At 35.9% G+C, this 25,423-nt stretch overlaps 2 protein-coding genes across 3 annotated transcripts; both read left to right on the forward strand.

The window, feature by feature from the left end:
- Nucleotides 1-3,573: 3,573 nt before the first annotated feature.
- Nucleotides 3,574-13,072, forward strand: KdelR (ER lumen protein-retaining receptor). The gene is made up of 6 exons (XM_067093166.1): nucleotides 3,574-3,767; nucleotides 6,160-6,260; nucleotides 7,382-7,540; nucleotides 8,283-8,429; nucleotides 9,219-9,324; nucleotides 11,151-13,072. The coding sequence occupies exons 1-6, from the start codon at nucleotides 3,677-3,679 to the stop codon at nucleotides 11,183-11,185; spliced, it is 639 nt and encodes a 212-aa protein (XP_066949267.1). The 5' UTR covers nucleotides 3,574-3,676; the 3' UTR covers nucleotides 11,186-13,072.
- Nucleotides 13,073-18,421: 5,349 nt separating this feature from the next.
- LOC136832290 (probable methyltransferase-like protein 24) lies at nucleotides 18,422-25,423 on the forward strand. 2 transcript variants are annotated; one of them, XM_067093178.1, is made up of 8 exons: nucleotides 18,422-18,591; nucleotides 18,976-19,056; nucleotides 20,091-20,125; nucleotides 22,618-22,727; nucleotides 23,330-23,482; nucleotides 24,128-24,271; nucleotides 24,501-24,690; nucleotides 25,140-25,423. In XM_067093178.1, exons 2-8 carry the CDS (start codon nucleotides 18,989-18,991, stop codon nucleotides 25,280-25,282), a joined length of 843 nt encoding a protein of 280 aa, XP_066949279.1. In that variant the 5' UTR covers nucleotides 18,422-18,591; nucleotides 18,976-18,988; the 3' UTR covers nucleotides 25,283-25,423. The 2 variants fall into 2 exon arrangements, with proteins under 2 accessions (XP_066949279.1, XP_066949280.1); XM_067093179.1 differs by lacking the exon at nucleotides 23,330-23,482 and having other exon boundaries at nucleotides 18,452-18,591.

Consider the following 25,423-nt stretch of genomic DNA (forward strand, 5'->3'; position numbering starts at 1 on the left):
CCTGATCATTTCCCCATAAGAATGTATACTTAATTCTTAATGCCCATATTACATAAAGTGTAAGAGGTATCTTATCGCTATTTAAACCAACTTCGACCTAGATATTGATGACAGAAAGATAAAACGAGTGAACAGGAGGGTACAGGTGATATTCAATGTTGGTGTTTATCTTGCGTTCTTCTGCCTAGTGGATCTGATTAGCTCCTAAACGAGGAGTCAAATATTGAAGCTGATAAACTTGCAAGCTTCTACTGCGGGTTTTAGATTCAAAGTAATAGCAGCAGCAGATGTCAATACTGAGATGTTTGAAGTACGACAGATCTTCAAAATACCATTACTGAAATCCGAGACGCTCGCCCTTCAGTGGTAGATAAGTGAGTAGAGGCGATCGGGAGATAAAATAATAATCATTTAGTGTTCCTCATTCTCCGTGATATGTCATGATAAAACACTGCTTGTCAGTGCGTAATCGTGTATCTTAATTATGATGTTATTAGCTGTTTTGTGGTGAAAGATAACCATTCGAATAGTTGCTTTTTTCTAGACATAGCGAAACTTTTAAAAGGGGTCTTCTCTTACCCAAACAGAATCTGAAATGGGACTAATTTATTCTTTTCTTATAGGATTGTTTCCCTCTTTTATAGAATGTCATTGCCTTTACGTATTCTATAAGAGTTGGATTTTTGTAGAATTCATATGACATGACATTTCTTCATGTTTACAATATGTATTGTATTTCATTTTGGTCAGCCAGTGGGGGTGATCATTTCCAATTTTATTAAGCTAGTTTCATCTCAGTTAATAAGAATTTAACTAGGAACAGATGTTATTATTATTATTATTATTATTATTATTATTATTATTATTATTATTATTATTATTATTATTATTATTATTATTATTATTATTTTCTGTGTAGTTTTACTTTCCTGTTTCTAAAATGACATTGCATCCTTTTATATTTGGTAGGCTAAAACAAGAAATTAATGAAAAACAAGATTAAATAACAGCATAACAAGCCACCACTACAATAGGTTAGTATGCCCTATACCTATTCTCAAATTAGCCTTCCCTTTCTCTCTTTACTCCTTTTTATACAAATATTTTCTCTCCTTCAGAAGAGCAACCTAAAAATATTACATGAAATCTGCTGTGAACCTTGGCACACTGGTGTATCCAGAAATTGGTCACACTGAGACTCAAAATCCATTTTCATATACTCTAGGAAATCCATACCTACCATATCTATACCTGTCATCCTACCTAGGTACCTTTGCATTTAAGTTACCTAGTACAACCACCCTCTTATATTTCTTAGGCCGAGCCAGGCAAAGATTCAGACCCATCCAAAAAGGTTTTCTTTCCTTTTCATTTCTTGTGTTCAATTCTTGGACCATTTTTATTCACTATTACAAATTTTATTTCTGTCACACTCAGTCTGACTAATGCTATCACTCGAGCTGTTTATTTATTTATTTACTTATTATTCTCTCTTTAAGCAAATGAATTGTCATACTTTTTCTCTTCACTACCACATTCACACGTTCAAAATACCGGGAGGAGTTTCGAATTTATTCTCTTTCCTTTTCAACATCTGTTCTTGTCAACACACACAATAATATATAAATATATATATATACATATATATACATATATATATATATATATATATATATATATATATATATATATATATATATATATATATATATATATATATATATATATATATATATATATATATATATATATATATATATATATATATATATATATATATATATATATATATATATATATATATATATATATATATATATATTTGAATTGTTCGAACTGCCATTTAAACATAAGGACCTTCCTATCTTTCGAACTGAATCAAAATATGAATTTAATTTGCTCTATTTCATTCGTTAATATTTAATTAATCAGCATTTTTTTTCTAATGCTTGTATCTTCCTCAATTGTCACCTTGTGCTAAGGCTGTAATATCTTTCCTCCTGTCCTCTTGATATCTTTGTACACGTCATAGTGACATCGTGTTTGACCACGATTGGTGCACGCAGTCTCGGATTAGTAATAATTACGTTGTTTGTCAGGTCTTACAGTACTTACTTTGCATTGGCCTCAGAGGACGATGACCTTGGGAGTCTAGCCACGTCTTGTACTTTGACGTAAGGTCTCCTTAAGGATATTGAATGAGAAAAATCCCGTTAGGTGCAAAGATGTCGTACGTTTGGTAATAAAATTGTCGTACTCTAACATAATGACCACTCAACCACCGAACTCTGCAGGTAGTTGGAAAACTGTACAAAAAGTTTATATTACGTTCTATTCTTTAAGACATAACAGAATAGACGCTATCCAGCGTCATACTCTTTTTAGCTATGGTAGAAAATGTCCATTGATGGAGTTTTGTTTTAATGCAATCGCTACCAATCCGATTTAAGTAATCTTGAATTACATTTGACGTAATTCTAGCAATGCCAACGAAGCAATCGTCATCGCCATTATGAAAGTTAATTTCAAATAATTTTACACAAATGACAAGTAGACGTTAATATCTAACTACAGTATTCTACATATGCCAATAAGTATAATTAGTAACAATTTTTAGTTAAAAAATCAAGCAATATATACACACGGACATTCTCTGTCCAACTATATATAACAGATATAAGTCGTAATAGATAAAACTGTAAATATAAGTTTCTTTGTAAGTATAGACCATAACTACTGTGATAGACCACAAATACTATTTCAAATTTTATTTGGGTATTTCCAAAGCTGAATACTCTTTAGAGAAGAGATTTTTACTTACATAATTTAATAAGCGTAACAGTAAAGCTAATAATTTGCTTGAAAACAATTCCAATTCCCAGAAAAAAATGCGAACACACATACACAAACGACTGTTCTTTCATTAAGATCAATTTACTGTCAATGCGGTTGTATGTTATCATACATCAGGCACACAAGTGAAATACTCCCTTTTGGCTACTCTATACTTCAACCCCGCCCACTAAAGGAGAACTTGTATAAAAATCACTTACACTTGGTATTCATTCTGCTAAAATTCAGCTTTATATTTGAACACTTATATCCTACCAAACAAGGTCATGTTAATAAGCGAGAATTTTACCTATACAAAATCATGCGATTATATTTGACGTCCGTGGTTGGCTGAAAAAATTACCAGATAGTTGATCCTAAGGTTTTCCAATGGGACTAATTTATATACGTGTAGCATTTGGGAGTCACTGATACCATTCAAAATAACACTTTGAGAAACGACAGATGAAGCAAAGGTGTTCTGTACAACGTGTGCTGGGAGCAGAAGTACGTTTAACGTAATGTACGATAATTCTGTTTTTTACTGAAGTGTCTATTGCAATTATACCCATCCTATTTCACCATAACAAGTTATAATGTATCTACATTAGTTGAAATTATTATTAATACTGGCATTCTTCAAGAAAATAGACCCCTTATACAGGCAATTTGGAATGTTTAATGACACAAAGTACAACAAATTTTGAAGTTTGTACGATAGGAAATACCAAACTTCGCCAGTGTGGTCAACGCCATCTATTGGGAAAAAGCATCAACAGGGAAGGTAGTGAGTGAGCCACGTCATTTGTGCAAGGAAATAGTGTGTGTGGCTGCCGAACCAAACATGAATATTTTCAGGTTGGCCGGAGACCTTTCTCACCTTCTGGCTGTCATTATTTTACTACTGAAGATATGGACGAGTCGATCATGTGCAGGTGAGGGAGTTTCAGGTGTTAGATTTGCCGTCAATTGGGTGAGATGTGCAATGGAGCCCGGTTTGTTTATCGTCAATGTCTGGGGGGATGATGGTGTTGATGACCCAACCAGCTGACATATCTGACGTTGGGTGGTTGTTGGTGCGTGGCTTTACGGAGCCGTCTTCTTTTTAGCTGCTTTTTGATCTCTGCATTTATGGCATGAATTGATAAAGCCCGAAAGACCTTTTGAAAAGAAAAAGACTCGCGGGTGTTTCTCGACTGTCAAAAGTCTGAACCTTGTATTTGTAGGGCAGGCTACGCCGCTCCTGGTAGCTGTTATTTCCCTTCTTTTTCCTTTTTTCTTTGTACTGTTGGTTAATTTGATGGCATAGATTATTAAATTAAGTCTGGGAGGCCCTTGGAATGATCTGGTTCCACGGGGATGTTCGGCTGTCAAAATACACGTACCGTGTATTTTAGGGTAGGCTACCGGCAGCAGTTATGTTTTTCTATTTCTTTTTTACTTTTTATTTGTGTGATACACAAACCAAAAGGTTAATTTCCATATTCAAAGAGAGGGAAATTTAGAAAAGGGTGACTATCCATGATATGATTCGGAAGGCTCTTGTTTCACTACTAGGGAGGAATTTCATAGGTAGCCCAGACCTAAGCTAATGTACATTGTATCATTAAATAATGGAAAAGGTATGTCTGGGCAAGGCTAGCTCTCAGCAAGATTAGCTACACCGATTATTTGAATGGAAAATATTTACAGGGGACGCTCAGTAAACCTAAAGGGTCTTACGCTATCTTTCCTTATTAGTTGCTAAGCCATGAATGTTTCTGTATATTGACTCCTCGAAAATGTAGTCATTTACTTGTATAACGTTGATGGGTAGTTTTGTTCGTCCGCACGCCAAAATTGGGTACAAACAATTTGAAAAAATAATCTAATCTGAAAAGACCTCATTAAGCATTAGCAACATAACCTTGGCTATTTCACAAAATTGATAGAGATATTAGTATCATGCAGGTATTGCATTTCTGCAGCTTTGGTGATGTCTCCCAATTCATTATCTCTAGGTGATTGCCAGTCAGCGCTGCTGTACCTCTGTTTTTGTAATTACAACATAAACCCAGTCACTTACGGTGCAGCTCCATGTTAGGTTACGTTGAGGAATGATAGGATAGGATTTGTAAAGTGTGTTATTATTGTTAGGCTGGTATTGTTACTCATCAGTATTATTTCATTGTTGTCATTTTATCGCTTACTAATTATTAAATAAACCATATATATATTTTTCTGAGTTGGATGCAATTTAGAGAAGTGGAGAAAAAACTGATTTAGGCTTAGAGGAAAATTATGGAGGGAAGTGGCCTTTATCAAATTGATTTTAACATGAAAAATTTATTATTAGTATTATTATTATTTAGGTATGTGTCAAAAGATACACTTTTAAATGACAAATGGCTTTAGGAAAGGTAAATTTTTTCTCTATTACCAGACCAACTCATACCCAGTTTCACAGAGAACACCACAAACATAAAAATGATAATAGAAAATTTGTAATAGATTTTTATCAGCTTTTCATATTAAGCACATTAAGGGGAGACAAGTACAAAACGCTTCATATTTAGAACTGGTATCAAGTCTGATATCTTGAAAAATGGAACCATCTCTGCCTAACATAGGATGCCTTACCCTAACCTGCTACATGGGTGTCAGAGTTTTAACACTTTAAAGTGATTCCTGTAACCTATTAGGTATGGATGCCAATAAATTAGTATTTGTTTGATGGGTGTCATAGCTGTTAAATGTTAGAAAGCCAAATCGTATTCTCCTTGTTAAAATTGCAGATACCAACATAGAACTGCAGTTGTTTTGATAGAAAAAAATTCAGCAAAGCAACGTGTTGACTCAGGGAATTAGCCATTGTACTGTAATAATTATTGCTATTTCAAGTTATTAAAGTTTTATAACTTAGGTAAGTGCTTTTCCTTATGCTACAGCTTTTGTCAGCAAGGTGAACACCTTTAAATTTTTCTTCCACAGAATGATAGTACTGCAGTTCAAACTGGTGTACAGTTTATTTTTCAAAGTTATGATATGTAGGAATTAAGCAGTTTTATAGCAGGGGTATTTGATATTGATTTAATGTTGGAGAAATCTGATTTAAGCTAGTTTTTTTTTTTTTATTAATTTTGCCATCTTAATCATTTTTCTGTGACTTATTTCAGCTTTCCTACGCTTGACTAGAAAGAGTGTCATACCCTGAATCATTTATTTTTCATTACCCACAAATTTTTTTATCCTAATCGACTTCCAACTCATTCATTTTCAGTGCTGTATTAAAAACCTTAAATTCAAGACTTCAGAAGTGTAGGTGAATAAATGGTTTTTCTCTTTCAGGCATATCTGGAAAATCGCAGATACTCTTTGCGTTAACATACACCACACGATACCTTGATCTTCTGACCAACTTCATATCATTATATAATTCTTCTATGAAGGTTAGTATTGGAAACTAGTTGTATGGATATCCAGTATTCTTTCTTGCTATTGAATTGGTTTTGTTTACATTCAGTACTGTACCATATCTAGTTGGGCATACACTGTCGACCTAAATTCTGATTTGGTTCTAGCATTGTCTTTGGTTAAAAAAAAAAAGCATGTGTCTACCAACTTCTTCCCAGATGACTTAGAATTGGATGTGCTGGGTAAGGATGAGCATTTTAAAGTTTTCAAAACTTAACCTTTACAGTGTATTGTTTTTGACCATAATGCAGTTAGATGATACACAGTAAAACTTACATAATTTTACCATGACATATTCATCTCTCACCCTTTAATGCGAAACTGATACCACAGTGTAGAGCACTGAAGAGTAACCACAATTGAAGCCTACTCATTGTCTAAATTTGGCACCCTCCACACCTCATCAATAAGCCACTTAGCACACTACATTTTAAATTAAGTCAGTCATCTTATTTACAGTGTCCAGCTAGCTAGTTCACAGAGGAATGTTTTATGCTCCCATCCAGTCAGTTTGATGTTGACGTGTGCATCCATGCATACCTGTGTGCTGTTATTTGTACCTGTGCCATTTAGTGAGATTAAGTACATTGAGGAAGGTACGAGGTATGTAGGGGAGCTTGCTTGTCAAATTGACCAGATTTGTTTGGCTGAGTGTGGCCATTCTCTCATAAAAAGGCAGAATGCATTAACTCCAAAATCCCCGTTTTGAGAAAATTAAAGTTAAAGATTTGAATGCTCACAACTTTTCCCTTTTTGCTACTTACATCTGTGCCATAATGGCTACATTCTTCTCTCTCTTCCCTTTCCATAGATAACAAATTTGCAAAAAACGCTTTTTTGTGATGAATGTGTTCTGCCTTGTTATGACAGCATTCTTAGATATTTTAAGCCATTAGAAGACAAAAGCACAAATTGATTGAGCAGTTCAGCTACTGTATATGTGTATGTAACCCAAGGCTTAAGCTGAGGAATAGAAGTAAGCGGGTTCAAAGGTAAGGCCGAATTTTAGTGTTGTTTAAATGGGTACAGTACTCCCTAATTTAGGCTAACCAGTTTTGTACTTTGAAAATAAATTTGTTTTGAAATGTTATTTCAGGTAATCTTCCTTCTGGCATCATATGGCACAATCTACTTGATGTACATGAGATTCCGAGCTACTTATGACCATAATCATGACACCTTCAGAATTGAGTTCCTGCTGATTCCTACCATCATCTTGTCTCTGCTGATCAACCATGATTATTCTCCTCTTGAGGTATGCACACGAGTTAGACAAGTTTTCATTGTGTAGGATTTTTTGTATTATTGTTTCCCTTCCTTCTTGTTGACTAGGGAATGAGGGAGTTTGCTCTGCAATAATTGATGAAGATATAAAACTTGATGTAATAAACATTTAAGGATGTAGTGTGTTTATACAGCTGTACTGGTATATGTAAAGCTAAGTTTATGAACTGGTATCTTTGGAGAGGCTTTTATTAAGTACAGGATTGGCCTCTCAAGGTTAAGTTAGTTTGTCCTTTAAAGTATTTGTAGGTGACTTACACAAAGTTGCATTTTTCTTTTCATTTTATGAAGAATGAGACCTTGATAAATTTCTGAAAATTTTTTTCATATTAGTGTTACATAAATCGCAAGTTAAGTTGGTTCACTGCAGTTGCAACCAGAGAGTTGGAAGGGTTTTTATTATGCCTTAACAATCTACCAGTTGTCAAAGCAATCAGTTTCTCAGCAGTGGGTTAGCATTTCATGATGATGTGACTGCTGTAGTAAGTTTTGTATTAAGTGTTATGAAGGGAACCTGATGAGAACTACTAGTAGTATTAAATTTTTAAATTTAAATGTAATGTGGGCTAGGAGTTGTAAATCTCTCTCTCTCTCTCTCTCTCTCTCTCTCTCTCTCTCTCTCTCTCTCTCTCTCTCTCTCTCATATGTAAGTTAATGACTTTGAAATGGATTTATAGAATGTGGGGTCTAATTTTTATATTTTTTATTCTCAGATCCTGTGGACCTTCAGTATCTATCTTGAGTCAGTTGCTATTCTTCCCCAACTTTTCATGGTTTCGAAGACCGGTGAGGCTGAGAGCATTACTTCACACTATTTGTTTGCTCTAGGGTCATACAGGGCATTGTACATTTTCAACTGGGTAAGTACAGCGAAGTTCTCTGTTTCTGAAACATCTCAAACTGGGTACATTAACCTTTTGAGACTCAAGGATCCAGGCATTTATCTATTGCAAATCATACACTGTTTATGGGCAACCAACTTTTTTTGTTCTGTCACTCACTGTTGATTTACTTTTAATACTGTAGTACTATAATACTTGTTCAGATGCCATTTTGAAGCTGGATGCTTTTACTGTACAGTATTTTAGTGTGATGAAAATTGGAAACAACAAAAATTCCAAATAATTAATTATAGAACAGTAGAATTACCATTAGACTACACAATGGCAGTTAACATATCCCCTCTGGTAATGTAAGCATTACAGTTGTGTAATATGAAGAATATAGACTTGGAAAATATAGAGGGACAGGAGTCTCATTATACCATTTGTAAATTTAGCATGTGCCATTACTTGTGTATGAATAATGGAATGGTTTTAATATTTGTTGCTTTTGTATTCTTTGTTTTGTACTGTTGGTTAAATTGAGTGTAAATACGGAGATAAGTCACAAATTCAATGCTGAATATTCTTAAATATTTATAAATATCATTTTTATTTTTTACAGTGTGAACTGTTGTCACCATTTACACTGTTTGAACTGAGATTTTTCTGTTTATTCAGTAGATATCTAATAGCTGTTGTTCCAAAATATAGTAATCATTATAAATTTGCTGAAAAGGGAAGTAAGCAATTTTATATTGATGAGGTACAGAATATGGAAAGTATCTTCTTGAGTTGAGCTACTATAAATTTTATTTCTTTCACCAGATATACCGTTACTATGTTGAAGGCTTCTACGATCTCATTGCAATTGTTGCTGGTGTTGTTCAGACTGTCCTTTACTGTGACTTCTTCTATTTATACATCACCAAAGGTAAGTTCTACAAGTGGATCAAAAATATTTCTGTACAGTACGATGACTCTACAGTACAGTTATAGCATTACTGTACTGGCCTTCCACTAGAAGGCTAAGTAACACATCGGGCACATTTCTACATCAGTCAAGACACTTTTTATGAAAGCATTGTCTGTAATACCATTTAGGGGACAGGATCATTTTGCTAATACAGCAGATCGGTATACTAACAGAGTACAGCTGTATTTAAACCACTATCATGAAAGCACTTTCAGTGATGTTGGTATTAGCTATAGCACTACTGTAATAAAAGCACTTGTGATGGTAGCACAGTAGTAAGGTTAACGAGACACTTTTTATTTTATTTTATTTTTTTTTTTTTTACTAGTTGTAGTAATAGTCACAGTTTTTGCACAACTGTATGTAGATTTGACAGTTTGGTAAAATTAAGACTCAGATATACACTCCTCTGTTATGTATATAAGTGCACGCTTAGATATTGTATGCTGCATTGGAAGAGCCAGATGTTTATGTGAAACTGCTAATAAATACAGTATTGTAAGGGAAACAGTGTATTTAAAAAGATGAAAAGTAATTTATGGAAATGTAAAATTTGCATGAAAAAAAACTTAAAACAAAAGCAAAGAAATGAAGAGGAAATCTTAAAAAGCTAAACAGATATCCCATATCCAAACTACAGCACACCTTGAGTTATATACTACGTGTGAACACCAGGCTTTGATTTGAATTGGTGGGATATATGCCTTTCTGTTGACCAATGACAGATGCACTTTATTTTTTACTTTAAATTCTCCATTCTGTCAAATTGTTAGAAGATCGTAAATAGTTTTGAGATTTTACAGAGGCTGATGAAAGGACAAGTTGAAATGTTTATGTAAACACCCTGAAATGACAAAAAAACCATGCTTCAGTGATTGGAAAAAGATTGTGTAGAAATAGTTGTGTGATTCTCTCCCATAGAATAGTAGATATGTGCATGGGGGGAAAATTTTCAGAGAACCTTACCTTACAGACCTTACAGTTCGTTCCTGTTGCCCCAGGTCCCTCAGTGTGAGGCACCTCTGAAGGATAGGTTATAGTTATAACAGGAGGAGATTATGTAAACAAATAGAAATAATAAATACATGATTCGACAAAGTAAGAAAAGCTAACTTGGGGACATAGTGAAATAGTTATAGAGAGGGCAGTAAGAAGGGGTAGCAACGGCATGGACGACATGGTGAATAAGATTACTTTATGATACATGAATACACTATAGGAGATATGAAGTTGTGACTATAGAAGACAGAGTGCAGTGGAAAGATTACGTTGAGAGCCATTTGATAAGAGGGGATGAGGAACAGTTAGAATAGTAGTAAATATTGCAGTATCAGGACTGACTGGTTGGATGCAGAAAATTAGGTAAAAGGGCTTAGATAAAGGATAAACATCAGGTGGGACAAAAGGAAGTTGAGAGACCAACCACTTGAAAGGGAAAGCTAACTTAAAAATGGTAATGCAGGTGATGATGATTGGAAAGTGTGCTTATGTTTACCCTCAAACAAAAGAACTGGAAGACCACACCAGTTAGATTATCTTATAGCATAAGATTTGATAAAATGTTTATAGGTATCACCCAGCGTAATGAATTTAAATGTGGCTTCTGAAGTGGCATAGAAATATTCCAGTCAAGTATTAATTGAAAGACGATGATTTTTGTTTTATTTTTTTTTTTCTTTCCTTCCTTTTCTACTATTTTTATTTACAACTTCTGTTTTCTGTTTTTTTATGTAAACACTACATATTTAGAATGTTGTAGTAAAAGATTGAAATTTTCCTTGCAGTTCTTCAGGGTAAAAAGTTGCAACTGCCTGCTTAAATTCATCCAGCAAAAAACTTGGTGCTGTCCTCCACTATGCAGGAGTCACCATCGCCCTACTACAGAACTTTTCATTCAGTCATCTGGATAACACTTCTCCAGTTATCAGAGAACTGTGAAATTCACTTACAGCATTAAGCAGTTTCTTGTGTCATTACCGTGGAAAAAGTTTTTATAATATTTTGCTCTTTAGTTCAAACAGTCTTGTTATATTAACTTAAGATGCATTTTTAAAAGAATTAAGAGTGCGTTTAAGGATAAAGTTCAAAATAAATAGGGAAATGTTTCCTGTGAAAAGTAGAATTGTATGCCCTTTTTAATGTGTTGTGTTGTATTAGCTAAGTTTTATAGGTAATGTATGATAAAATCAGGTCTCCTTAAAAGAACTTTTGGAGGTGGTTAAGATGCACAATGAGAAGTACTGTCTTTTTTTTCATTAAATTTTTAAAGAACAAGTCGATGGGAGTCATTTCTTTCGGTATATCAGACATGAGGATTTCAGATTTTGATTAAATCCAGTTGTAGTTCGCACAAGAATAGATCATTGTATTGGGGTTTTAATAGTTATTATTCCAAGCCCTTTGCTCCCATCCACATTGTCCAGTGTTTTGAGGTAGTTTTCGCGTATTTTATTTATATACATATATATGACAGAACTTAACAAACACAGTTCATAAATATTTTTTGTTCACCTGTAATATCAGAGGGGTAGTTGAGGTTGTTTCTGTGAAAGTGATATGATTTAAAGTACATATTAATAAAGATACTTTAAAATAAAAGGAATGGAAGGTGGTCAATTGGGAAGTTTACCTGTCTTGAGTGTGTGTGGTCTGCAAATGAAGTAAACATGCTAACTGTCTGGAGCTTTAGTACTCTACTTCCCTCAGTTATAAGGCAAGAGATCCATTTTTACTATAGTTAGGCTATTTTCATATTTCCATCATCTTCCACAATTTGGATTGAATGTTTTGCGTGGCATTATGGAAAACTGTGAAAAGGTGCGTAATCGTGATTGGAATTTGTCCTTTTGTACAATGTATGACAAGGAATGGGATTGCTGTACTTAGAACATGTTCTGCTCATTTTCTGGTGAGTAATGTATTTTATCTTGGGCTACTCGATCCCAGTCATTGTCGTCTTGTCAAGGTTATGTGGATCCCAATTTATAAACTATGTAGCTTAGTGTGTCATTAGTTGAAGGATGTCTGATTATTTCTATCACTAGTTGCTTGAGAGTTACACATTCATTTTTTTATATGTGGGTATTGCAGCAGAAACCTATTGAGTTGACACAATTGTTTTCCCTTCTCTTTAATGCCTTTATCTTCCTGTATGCACATTTCAGACATTAAGTACTGTATTGTAGGATTATGATTGCAGTACTCAGTATAGTATTTTGTTTAGAAACATGGAAGTTGCATTGTTGTAAAAAAAAAAGCTTCTTTATACTTTTATTATTTTTTCATTTAAAAGATGCAGGGAAGGAAGATGGGAGGAAATATTGTTGAAAATCTTTTCTGGGTCCTTTGCAAAAGGATTCCATACCTACTGTAGTGAGCAGAATGTCATACATAATGTTAAGAACATTCCAAATGGGAAATGGATTGTCGATTGAAGCAATATGTAAGTTCTATCAATGCACCTTGTCATTTGCTAGTTTTAGATTGTTTAGTAGCTATTAAATGGTCTTTTCTCTGCTTTCCTTAGAGGGATTATTTATTTTACTCATTGATCAAAGTTCTAACAATATTTGTCCTGACATCTTGAATGCCTTCCTTTTTTTTGTCTAGTTGGTAAGGACAGTGGACATTTTTGTGACCAGTGAAGAGTTTACCAGCTACTGCATTAGCAGATTACTGTGGAAATAAAGTTTATATGATACGGTAATGTTGTATACATGTCCTTTAGATACTGTATTCAGTATTCAGAATTGATGGAAATTTTGATATCAGAAACAGCTTGTATGCTATATGTTCCTAGGAAGATTATCATCAGGTACATTGTCCATAGGGTGGAGATACTGTACTATCAGTAGCTTCTAGGGTAGGAATAATTATATATAAATTATGCTTCATTTACAAGTTATCGTGAGATACAGAAACTCTGAAATAAGTTTTACAAAAAAAACTCTCCTTAAAAGCCAAAGGCACCATGCTCTTGCTTTGAGAACTCCTTCATGCTGTGCATTTTGATTTATAGAAACCCACCTTACTGATACTTTTAGGGAAGATGGGTGCTGTGGATTTAATGTTATGGTAAAGTCAGTCCTCAATCATAACATCAGGATCTTGCCGTGTGAAAATAGGACTCAGGAGCTTGGGACACAACTGCCATGTAAATAACTCCTTTGTTCTTTTTAATACAGAGGCTGATAGCTCAATAACAAGAAGGAAAGGGAGTGAGTAGGAATAAAAAGAATTGTAGGATTTAACTCCATTAGAAGTGATAGCTCAGTATTTGGAATAAAGGGGAAGCAGGAGGGGAATTAACCTTGGTGGCAGAGGAAAAGAGAGTCATCAAAGTGCAATCCTAAGATGATTCCATATTTCCATTGTTGGTGGTTGTGTGAAGCTTTCCTGAGAGGAGGACCTCCCCTTAACTTCAGTGTACCAGTGACTGAAGTAGTACCTATGAAAAGATCTTGAAAATTGCTTTTATTCAATACTTTTGGTGAGCAAATAAACACAGGCCTAGAGGTGATAACGCCACACGAGCGAGAGGTCTACTGTTAGATTCCCAAGTGAACTGGTGCATGTCAAGCTAATTCCTGTTGGGCGTGTGTTAGCTTAAGTTGTAAATTATGTACCTGGTAGCTATTTGACTGTGGTGGATCATAGCCAGGGTGGAGAAGAGAATAGCTAGAGGCTAGCAACCTCAAACTTTAAGGCGTGCTGAAAACCGCAAGGATATCACCTTCTTGAGTCTATTTTTGAGTGAGAAAATGTCCATAGGCAAGAAAAATCATATGCAGCTATTGTAAAAAGTAAACTTAAGTAAAATTAAAATTGCCTGTATTTTCAAAACAGTGATATTATTATTATTATTATTATTATTATTATTATTATTATTATTATTAAATCAATGCTGTTGCAAAACAAGCGTAAAAGGATATTAAGTGAAAAGAAGGATTTAGTATTTGTAAAGAATTCCCCAATATTAATGTGACATCTCACCATTTCGTCATGTATGGGGCTGACAGACCACTGGGTCCCAGTGTTTTGGCAATGTCCATATAGGGTACCTGACTAAAAAGCTTCCCCTGAATAGAATGTCCTTGGGTATAGATTTGTAGAGGTCAGAACTGGAATCAAATACTGATATAGGGTACCTGACTAGACAACTTCCCCTGAATACAATGTCACTGGGTATAGTTTTGTAGAGGTCAGAATTGGAATCAAATACAGATATAGGGTACCTGACTAGAAAGCTTCCCCTGAATACGATGTCACTGGGTATAGGTTTGTAGAGGTCAGAATTGAAATTAAATACAGGCATAGGGTACCTGACTAGAAAGCTTCCCCTGAATGCAATGTCACTGGGTATTGATTTGTAGAGGTCAGAATTGAAATTAAATACAGGTATAGGGTACCTGACTAAAAAGCTTCCCCTGAATGCAATGTCACTGGATATAGATTTGCAGAGGTCAGAATTGAAATTAAATGGAGATATAGAGTACCTGACTAGAAAGCTTCCCCTGAATGCAATGTCACTGGGTAAAGATTTGTAGAGGTCAGAATTGTAATTAAATACAGATATAGGGTACCTGACTAGAAAGCTTCCCCTAAATAGTGTCCTGGGTATAGATTTGTAGAGGTCATAATTGCAATTAAATACAGAAATAGAGATGAGTAAATTAATCATTAGTATCAAAACGAAAATAAGCACTGGAACTACCCTCAAGCAAGAATGTAACAGATGAAATATTGTAGATAATTCTCAAAGAAAAAGCTACATACTTTTGCTCAGAATCCTTATCAAAAGTGCCAGGTACAATTATCATTTGTAACGTACACACATTCGTTATAAGGAAAATATTTGGTGAACATAAATGAAAAAATGCAATTTTTTGCCCCCTTTTGCTGTAAAACAACTATTTTATTGTACCATACCAGTACTTCCTTTTTTTCCCCTAGTGAGAGATAGAAATGGGATCGTATAGATTACTGTTGATAGTATTAGTAGCAGTAGTATTGTAGCAAAATTGTCTTTGTAGTAGCCTACAAACAAGTGTATATTACATCGAAAATTAATTGTTTTCAATATTATTGCTGGCTTTCTTCCGGTACCACTGTCTTCATTCGTACCTGCCTGTTCTTAGATGCATGTATGTACGTGTGTGTGTGTGGTGGATAGTCTTTGCGATTTGTATCAATATTTTGCAGTGTTCACACCTTGTTAGTTGATATGTTTGCGTAAAAGAGCATTTAAAAGAGAAAGAGAGCGAGCAGTTGCCTGCTTCATTAACAGTCTTTATAGGCTCAATGATCGCGATAAGCCTACGTTGTAGGAAGAGGCGTTCAAGTTCCAGTGCAAACCTGTCCTATCTCATTCTTCCTTCCGTTTATATCCTCGTTCTTGTAATCTTGCCACACCCATGCCGTCCATTTTCTTTACCGCCTGTAAATTACCTTTCATTAACTAGAACAGTTGTATCTGTGTAGAAATTTATTTGCAACTTAGCTTATCTTCAAATGTATTTTTTCCACGTGCCATTAACCTCATTCCGAAAAGTTTGAAATTATAGTTGCAGTTGCAATGTTAGCATCAATATGGTTCCCAGTGCATTACGACGCTATCTTTATGAACAAGATGAATTATCATTAACCACCTTTCTGTTTATCTAAAAAGGTCCCTAATTCGAAAGAAACATTTTGGGTTCATCGGTTAGTGCTGAATCGGTGTAGAACTGGAGCCCAACAGTACTTTGATATATGAGCTAACTTTGACGAGGAAAATATCGAAAAATATCTCCTTTAGAGTAGAGAGCAAATTCTTACAGCCTGTTCTCTCCATGTTGAGGAAAATTTGGTAACACTGCATGAGCGAAGTCATTTGCCCAAGACAGCGACTTGCTGTATGCACATGGCAAGTCATGCGAGGAAGTTAGGAAAAAATAAGTAGCCTAACACAAATTATGTAATTCAGTATTCTTGCGTCAGGTTTTAACGACCTCGGGATCCGCCGAGAAAGAGAGAGAGGCGCAGAGACCACAGGAATAAGAATAATAAGAAGAATGTACCGAACGCTTTTGTGTTCTTTCAACGCAATTTTCGAGGTGCTAGGGTAAATCAGTAGCAGTGAATTACACAGTCAAAATAACAGCAGAAAAACGCAAAAATAATCGTTATAGTCTTTGTTTAATCTCTTAGACAATTTTATCAGTGCCATCTTGGAATACGAGTTGCCATGACTTAGGTTTTATGATGCTTTTCCCGTATTTTAGGTCTAAACTTTCCTGGAACTCGTGGCGGGAAAATTCTGACGCTTCCTGGAACCGCCTGACTTAAATATATACATCTCAACGTTGTTTATTTACTTATTTTTCTTCATTTTGCTTTTCATGGGAGGTTGGGAAACATGGAATGTTGTAATAAGGATGCAATTTTACATTTAGGAAACTTGAATATACATTAAGTCCGGTTGTTTATAAGTGACACTGTCAACTTTATTTTTTTTTTTTTTTTTGCAGTTGTAAAGATGTTAATTGACGTTCTCTTCCCTCATTCTGGCGAAGAGGTATGTGACATTCGCACCATTTTGTATTTTGCTCTTGTTCCAATTCTTATTTTATGCCCTTTGGTACTAAACATCACATTTTTGTCTTCACTAACGTCTATAGTGGTCTTTGGGTAAACCTGCTCTCTCTCTCTCTCTAACAATAAGTATTTAGTTATATCGCTCTTGTCGTGTTCATGAATCCGTGATAATAAACAAAACCTTAAATACTTTCGTTTGGAAACACCTGGCAAATGACAGTTTACCGGCCCGAGAGTGAAATGTACAACTGCTTTGGCTGCCCAGGAACAATATCCGGTGCTGGCATAGGACCAGCTGAATCTAAAAGGCCACGTCACATAGGGACTGTACACTGTAGACTACCGAAGTACGTAGCCAGAGATGTGAAGAATATGCAAGATTTCATGGCTTTTTTTTTAAAGTCGCCATTGATAAGGAAGTGAAGATGTGGGTGAATATAATTTTTTAAATCTCGTGATGTACAGGCTAATAAAAACTTGGAAGTGTACTATTTGCTCCAAGATGGTGTAATTTTAATGGTTAGTACACCATATTTATCCATGAGGGGTGTCTTGACGTGAAGTTCAGCTTAGTTTTTGGTGACATTAAACAAGAGTCCATCTTTGGATATTCATTGTAAAATTCTCTCTCTCTCTCTCTCTCTCTCTCTCTCTCTCTCTCTCTCTCTCTCTCTCTCTCTCTCTCTCTCTCTCGTTAATATTCTCATTACCGCCTAATAACAGGTCAGCCAGAAATCTCTCTTCCTCACTTTAAGAAAAGAAACTACGGGAAAGTTAAGGTAATAATTAGGATACAAAAATAAAAAAGTTAGCGGACGAATAAATGAAGCTCAGTTAATTGTATAATTAAAGGAACTCTTTCTCCGTCATCGAAAAATTTATTTATTTACACCACGAACCGATAATATCTGTAAAAAAAATAAAAAAAAAACATCCCGAGTAGCATAAACTTTGACGAGGAAAGCTCGTTCCATAAATTCTGGCCACGTGGACAACATTGGCAAGATACGCACATCAAATGACGTCACTAGTTAGAGGCTAAAAGAGAAATTGCGAATTTGCTGAAGTCTAACTTTGTTATGGGAAAAGAATACAGCGTGTCATGAAAGTAATCAATATCCAGTCGGATATTAGTGAAATACGTTGTACTATAGATTTTGTAATGCCACAGCACTACAAAAAACTAGACCTTATCAGCGGCGGAAGCGCTCGAGGAAATTAGACCCATATTCAAATTGTAAGTGGTTTTTGTTTTGCCTTTCCTGATGTGTTGACGCCAAATTTCGCACAAAACGACGAGCAGTTTTTCTTCTGTTGGTGTAAAATTTAGCACCGTACATAACATTTAATCATGTGTGAAACCGTGAGTTCAACTTGTCCGCAAAGGCTAATTTGACAGTTGGTGCAAGCTGCTATAGAGGTGCCAGCAAGCGCCTCCCCATTGTGCTTCCAGGAGAAGCACAATAGGAAATTATTGATCATTCATTGATTGTTTTGTCCAAGCAAATGGCTTCTTGCCAAGTTGTACCTGCTGTGGCTCGGTCTTCACTCCAACCTGTGTACAAGGAAAACACCGAAGGATATGTGGAATGAGAACATGCGGGGAATTTGATATAAAAAAAGTCCATAGCGGAAGATTCAATCGGAGAGGTAAGTTCTCTGAGAGAGAAAGAGTGAGAGAAAGGATTTGAATGATTCGATGAGCAAAACGAATACGGAGTGAGCAGTAAGAAAGAATTTAAGTAATTCAGTAAAAACAATCTACGTGGAGTGATTCATAAAGGATAAAGAACGGACTTTGTAAATTCTCTGTCAGTTTGAATCACTTGGTCAGAAGCAGTGAAATTAGTGTGAGCGAAGTTTTTAAAACATAGTGAACAATAACTAGCATGTTTAAGTAACTGTAGTGTAGGCCTATATTTTATTCATAAAGCAGGTTCTGCAAAGTGTTTGTGTATGTGTGTGTGTGTGTGTGTGTGTGTGAGCTCGTAAGCTTCCGAGGATGAAGTTTTAATCTAAGGGTTCTGATTTCAGAAAACTTCATGCGATGGTCATCTATCGTAGATGTTGGAAACACGCACTCCTCTTCACGACTTTCTTCTCAGGAATTTACATGTGAGTACCAGAGCAGGCTTTTAATTGATGACTAAGATGTGTTATTATACTAACTCGCCTTCTCTCGAAAAGATTATAGAATTCAGGAATTGTGATTTAAGGAAGAAGTTAGGATGCCTTACTGGGAATATCACCCTTTAAGAGTCAAAGCCTGTTCATTTCACTGGTCTAAAGCAGATAACGAAACCACTGGATATGTCCTTGGTAGGTGCCTCCCGCAGAAGCTAGAAACTGCGACACGAATCATTTGCGTCTAAATGTGTTGCTGTTGCATACGCGAGCATAACTTGTATTCAAATTTGAATTCACATTCATTATCGTAGATTTTAAGCGTGAGTATTTCTTGTATGAAAATGTATAGACCAGCCGTCAGCCAGCAGCTAATTTTTTGTGACACTAAGGTAGCTCAGTGTTTTATTTTCTGTTTTTTTTTTTTATTTTTAGACTTTCCACTTCTAAGCCCATAGCTTGTTTTTTTTTTATCATTGTGCCAGTATTACTTTCCTGTACATCCGTGACTTATGAACGGATATTTTGCAACACTAACTTAAAATCTACATTGATAAGGAACCCCGGATTATGCAATAGACACTTGCAACAAAAAGTGCCCAAAGCCTATTGATTTTGGTAGCACTTGGACTGCTGCAACATAAGTAGATTTCAACAGTAACTTGAAAAACAGAAAAAATGCAAAGAAATTTAGTCTAAAACTATGCCCCTTCACCCACTCAGGTCGAATTTTATTATTAGGTCTATAAAAAAGCTTACCGGAAATCGTGCGCAAATACCCATAGTCTGGTTTGTGAGATAGATAGATAGATAAAAAATAATGTTTGCCCATTAGACAAACAGATAGTTATATATGCTTGTGTATGCTTTATTCTTTTGATATGAGCTAACAACTTCATTCCTAAAAAAAATTAATGCTCAGAAGCTTGCAACAGGTCTTAGGAGTTTGACGAGAGTATTATTATTATTATTATTATTATTATTATTATTATTATTATTATTATTATTATTATTTATCTTTTCAGATTTCATCAGTCTGCTATAGATACTCAAAATGGAGGTAAACTCTCTCTCTCTCTCTCTCTCTCTCTCTCTCTCTCTCTCTCTCTCTCTCTCTCTCTCCTTTTTTTATCCTCATATTCACCCGATTATTTTTTTTATCTGCGACCTGCCATTAAACAGTTTATTGTTAATCAGAATAATGGGGATTATCAAAGCCTTCTCTCTAAAAGTTCTTGGTAATTGTATTTTATGTTTTTTGGACGAAGAGAAACGATTATTATCACCACATTGTCCAAAGACTTCGGTCTAGGAACTTCCCACTTGATGTCGGTTAAGGCAGCCTTATGCCAACACGAAACCTTGCAACAAAGGCGGTTCTTAAGTCGAGTAAGACGTTGAAGAGAGTAAGAGACCGAGTGTAGAACTCTGGATTCGGGCCAAGTGGAATGCTTACTCTGTCGTTAGTAGTAGTAGTCGAGTTTTGCCTTTTGAACGGCTCCCATGTGCTCTTTCTATTTTTCCTGTGCTTGTGCAAGTTTAGTTTATACAGATTACTAAAGATTACATTTTTTTAGTAGCAGAATGGGAAGAAAATTCTTGCAACGGCTCGTTGTCACACACTGGTAATGTTGTTTGTGTTTGTACTTGAACTTGTTACTTTTCTTCTCTCTCAGTCCCAAACTTTCTTGCGCTGAATTTTTATTTCTTCAGTTTATCTCAACGAGAGAGAAAGAAAAGGCCAAGCTTGAGTTTTTTCTTAAACATATTCAACAATTTTATTTTGCAAATTCGTATTGCAAAGTGAATTTATTGTTTATTGCATTAAATGTACTACAACGACAGACATTCGTTGCACTCCTCTTAACCTGACTTAGAATCAGGTTTAATACCCTTCATTTTTAAAAGAAGAAGAAGATTTTTCTGGTAGTTTGATCTCGGCTACAACTAAAATGTGGAATAGTTGCATATATGACTATAGCGCAATTGTGGGATCCTCTGATCTCCAAATATTTAAGCAAGGAGCAAATTCATTCCAGCTCTCTGCTGTCGTCTCTTGAATTTCAGGCCTATCGGTTTTATTTTCTATCTCCTCATTTTTATTTATTTATCTCCTTTTCCTATTACTTGTCTCTCTCTTTGCAGGCTGATTTTCCTTTGGATCCCTCTTAAGTTTATATAGTCTGTTGACTCGATCCTTAAGGGTTTTCAGCTGAAGATGTAAAAAGAAAAAAATAAATGTGAAGCCGTTACCAGTGGTATCCCTACTACTAGTACTTAAGCACTTATTTAGCTTTTCTTCAATATTTTCTTCTCCGAACAGAAAGAAAATAACCCGAGTTTCGCTTCTGTCCCTTCTGTCGTTAGAAAGAAAAGAAAGGCTCGAACCTGATTTCTTTCTCGCGGTCTTAGGCCGATGTGTTATGGTTTTGTTAGTTTCATAGATGAGGTGTGATGTAAATGCTTGCGGAGGGGAAGACATCTTCATTGCACAACGACTCAACTAACAAGTAAGAACAATACAGCGGACAGCTTGTCAGCATCACGAGTGCATTCAAGCACACAGTTCCAGCAAACATACAAGGTTACAACACGATGCCTCCGGCTAACTTAGGGTGAATCCCGCAGTAATGGGACGAACCCACGACAGCGTTCAGAGAGCGGAAAGAGACAGCATGTTCTGCGTTGCGGGTGACGTGGGCTTAAATACAACGAGGAAGAGGAAGAATGAAAGAAAACCATTTCGGCAGTAAAATTAAATTCATGCTTTTGCATTATGTAATGAAAGTCAACGGCAAAACTGATTTTGCTTGGCGGAAATTGTAACTTGTGAGCCATGTTTTCTTATCGAAATTGGCGGAAACTAGATTATTAGAATAACAGGAGGGAAGTGGAAGAAAAATTAGGAGAATGACAATGCATATTTTAGTATCAGTACTGACAGAAACTGAAGTTGTTCAGACTTTTTCCACCAAATTGACAGGAACTGAAATTTAGTTTCTAATCAAAATTAACAGAGATTCGACACGATTGAGATGTATCCTCTTAAAAAACTGAGACTTATTTTATGAAAACTGGCCGAAGTCGACATCCTGAAAGTACCTCGAGAAATAAAGGTTAACTCTGGATTCTAAACTAAAGAAGAAGAAAATATGCACGATGGGACTTTCTTCGTTATTATAAAAAAAAAAAGTCGGGTTAACCAGTATAACTTTTAGTAATGTTTTTCGGTATTGCCTGGTTCTCAGTTTTTTTTATGTCAAGATATACTGTTAACAGAATTATACAAGAATGACCCACCGGTCTCTTAGACCTATTTGGGGAGGAAAATGTAATTAGAAAGTATCTTAGTTCTTAGAAGACAGGGGATGTAGTATAGCACCAGTTAGATGCAATTACTTTACTTTCTTAACTTTAAATTCCCAGTGTGGATGACTATCTTTCTGTTGCGCAATTTTCAGTTAAGTGGTTGTATCATTCATCCAATTATATATATAAATATATCTGTGTCTAATGCGTTTATAGTGTTTGTATTTGCGCCTTTAATTTCAGGTTGTATGGTGGAAGAGCACAGAGCGAAGAACTGCACTGTTCCAGCCCTGAAGTCACTGCGACAGTACAACTCATACATCAACAATAAACAAGCAGATTGCAGTAAATGGGTATGACAATAATAATAATGAGAAGTACAGTATTCATTCTGTATGTGCATAAACATGTGGGAATGCATTTACGTAATGTGTCTCTCCGTTATCATCTCTTCTCCCAAGTGTTCCACAACTATTAGAAGGCATTGCTAAAATTGGGACTAGGTGGATACCATTAGTACTAACAGCCTGTTGATAATGATTCAGATATTTCAAATGCTGTGTGTGTGTGTGTGAATGCAACTGTATACTTAAGCAACGCCTCTAGGTCCCTCGTAGGCGGCTAGTGCCTTCAGTGCACCTCACGTGATTCACTGTAGGCATTGCTAAAGGGTGTTTGCAGCGTACCATCGGCCCCTGACTCTACCCACTGTTTAGGGTTTTACTTGACTTCCATCGCCGCACCCTCTCGTCAGTTTTGCTCTCCAACCTCTCTAATTGTTTCTTTAGATCTTAGTACCTCATCTCCTCTATATTCTGGATATCTTTAGCTTGCCGTCCAACCACTCTAACTCCCTCTTTTCATTGTCTGAAGCTCTGTGCATTGCTATACAGCCTAAATTTCTTCTGAAATCAAATCGGCGCCTGTAAAGTGTGACTCCTTCTTTGCTTCCCAGGTAGAGCTCGGAGTTATGGGACCATACGATGGCAGGAAGCTCATTTGCATGGACTCTAGGTTCAACATAGAGCCTGGCAACTGCGTCGCTTTGTCCTTCGGCATCAACGATAACTGGTCGTTCGAGGAGGACCTCGAGAGATTGGGATGCAAGGTTAGATAGAAAGTCACCTGTATGTTTCATCATTTTGGTAGCTTCATGTTCGTGTTTTGTGTAGAGGGTATGTAGGTCTCTCTCTCTCTCTCTCTCTCTCTCTCTCTCTCTCTCTCTCTCTCTCTCTCTCTCATTCATCCGGAAAAGCTATTATGCAGAACAGGAAATGAGTCATCCCAATTCGTAAAATCCCTTTGTTCATGTATATGTGTGTATTTATATCATTATAGTAAATGTTAAGAATGCGCCTTGACATTAGCTCAAGTAAGAGAATGAGTGAATTATTATTATTATTATTATTATTATTATTATTATTATTATTATTCTGGACACGCTCATGGTAAAGGATCCCATGTTTATTTTGTACCCAACATTCAAGTGCTGACAACAGTTCAGGTGCTGACAGCTAATATCAGTTCTAGTGCTAATATCAGTTCTAGTGCTGATATCAGTTCAAATGCTGATATCAATTCAACTGCAGATATCAGTTCAAGTGCTGTCATCAGTTCAAGTGCAGATATTAGTTCAAGTGTTGACATCAGTTCAAGTGCAGGTATTAGTTCAAGTGCTGACATCAGTTCAAGTGCAGATATTAGTTCAAGTGCTGACATAAGTTCAAGTGCTGACATTAGTTATATGTTGCAGGTATACGCCTTCGATCCAACCATAGGCCTAGAGACACAGAAGATTTCTCCCAACATTCATTTCTTCAATCTGGGCATCTCCAACTACCAAGGGCTCAGGAAAATCGGAATGAATCCAGTACCAACGGATTTCAACTTCACGAAGGTAATCGTATATACAGTATATGTGTTATCAGTTTCCTTCTTTATCAAAATATTGCGAGTTTGGTTTGCTAATGCGACGCACTAATACACAGACACCTTGTTTGTAGGTGTGCGAAGAGCTAATGATGTTTGTATACACACACACACACGAATAATATAGCCCTATAGGAATCTGTTTCATGTTTTCACTTGTGCTAACATTTCTGTAAACATCTTTTCCAACCGATCAGGAGTATCCCGTCGATACGTACGAGAACATCCTCAAAATGCTGGGTTTGACCGATGTTCCCATAGATATGATCAAGATGGACGTTGAAACATCCGAAATCGAATTCCTCCAAGATGTTCTGTACAATACGCCCCACCTTTTGAGGAACGTCAAGCAGATGGCTGTTGAAATCCACCATGATGTTTATGGAGGTAACCTGAATTGCTGTTCTGACTATTACTGATATTATTCAGGATTAGTCCACACTCTTGTGAAACAAAATGAAAATTCTGTGAATTTACATTTTTAAAAATTCTCATTGACATTTTAAAACACCAAAGGACCGCTTAATAGTCAGTTTAGCATAAAACCAACAAACCAATATAAAAGTGAAGATAAGCTTTTAAGAAAAAACTTATTTGAGTAAATATAACCCGGAATAAATGCAAAAACCTTCAATTAATAAAGAAAAATAGATGCAGTCAGTACGGTGTGCTTATCCATTACTTCTCTTTTATGCCACATTGCATGTTGCACCCAACTGCTAAGATTTGTTGCAGGTTAAATTTGTTCAACTTACAAGTTCCAAAAAGTTATCATGGTGCTATTGGCGTTTAATCTAATTAATAAGTTATCTGCTTCGTCTCTCTGCGCGTCCAAGATGGCGACGTGGGTCATACGAGCATCCAGCACGTTTTCTGGGTCCTCTTCCACCACCTGAAATGCCACGGCTTCAAGATGTACATGAGCAGAGACGGCGGATTCTTCAGGGAGGTTGTGTGGGCACGAGAAGCGGACTGGTGACGTCAAGAAAGGCCCAGAGATTTGGGAATTGTTAGTGGCTAAGCCCTGATTAACCACTAGTCTAATAAAGCTTTGTTGCCCTAGGCCTATGCTCAAACCAAAATGTGTACAACAATGTCGGAAAAATAATACAACCATTAA

Source organism: Macrobrachium rosenbergii, chromosome 49 (genome assembly GCF_040412425.1).
Source record: "Macrobrachium rosenbergii isolate ZJJX-2024 chromosome 49, ASM4041242v1, whole genome shotgun sequence".
NCBI lineage: Eukaryota > Metazoa > Arthropoda > Malacostraca > Decapoda > Palaemonidae > Macrobrachium > Macrobrachium rosenbergii.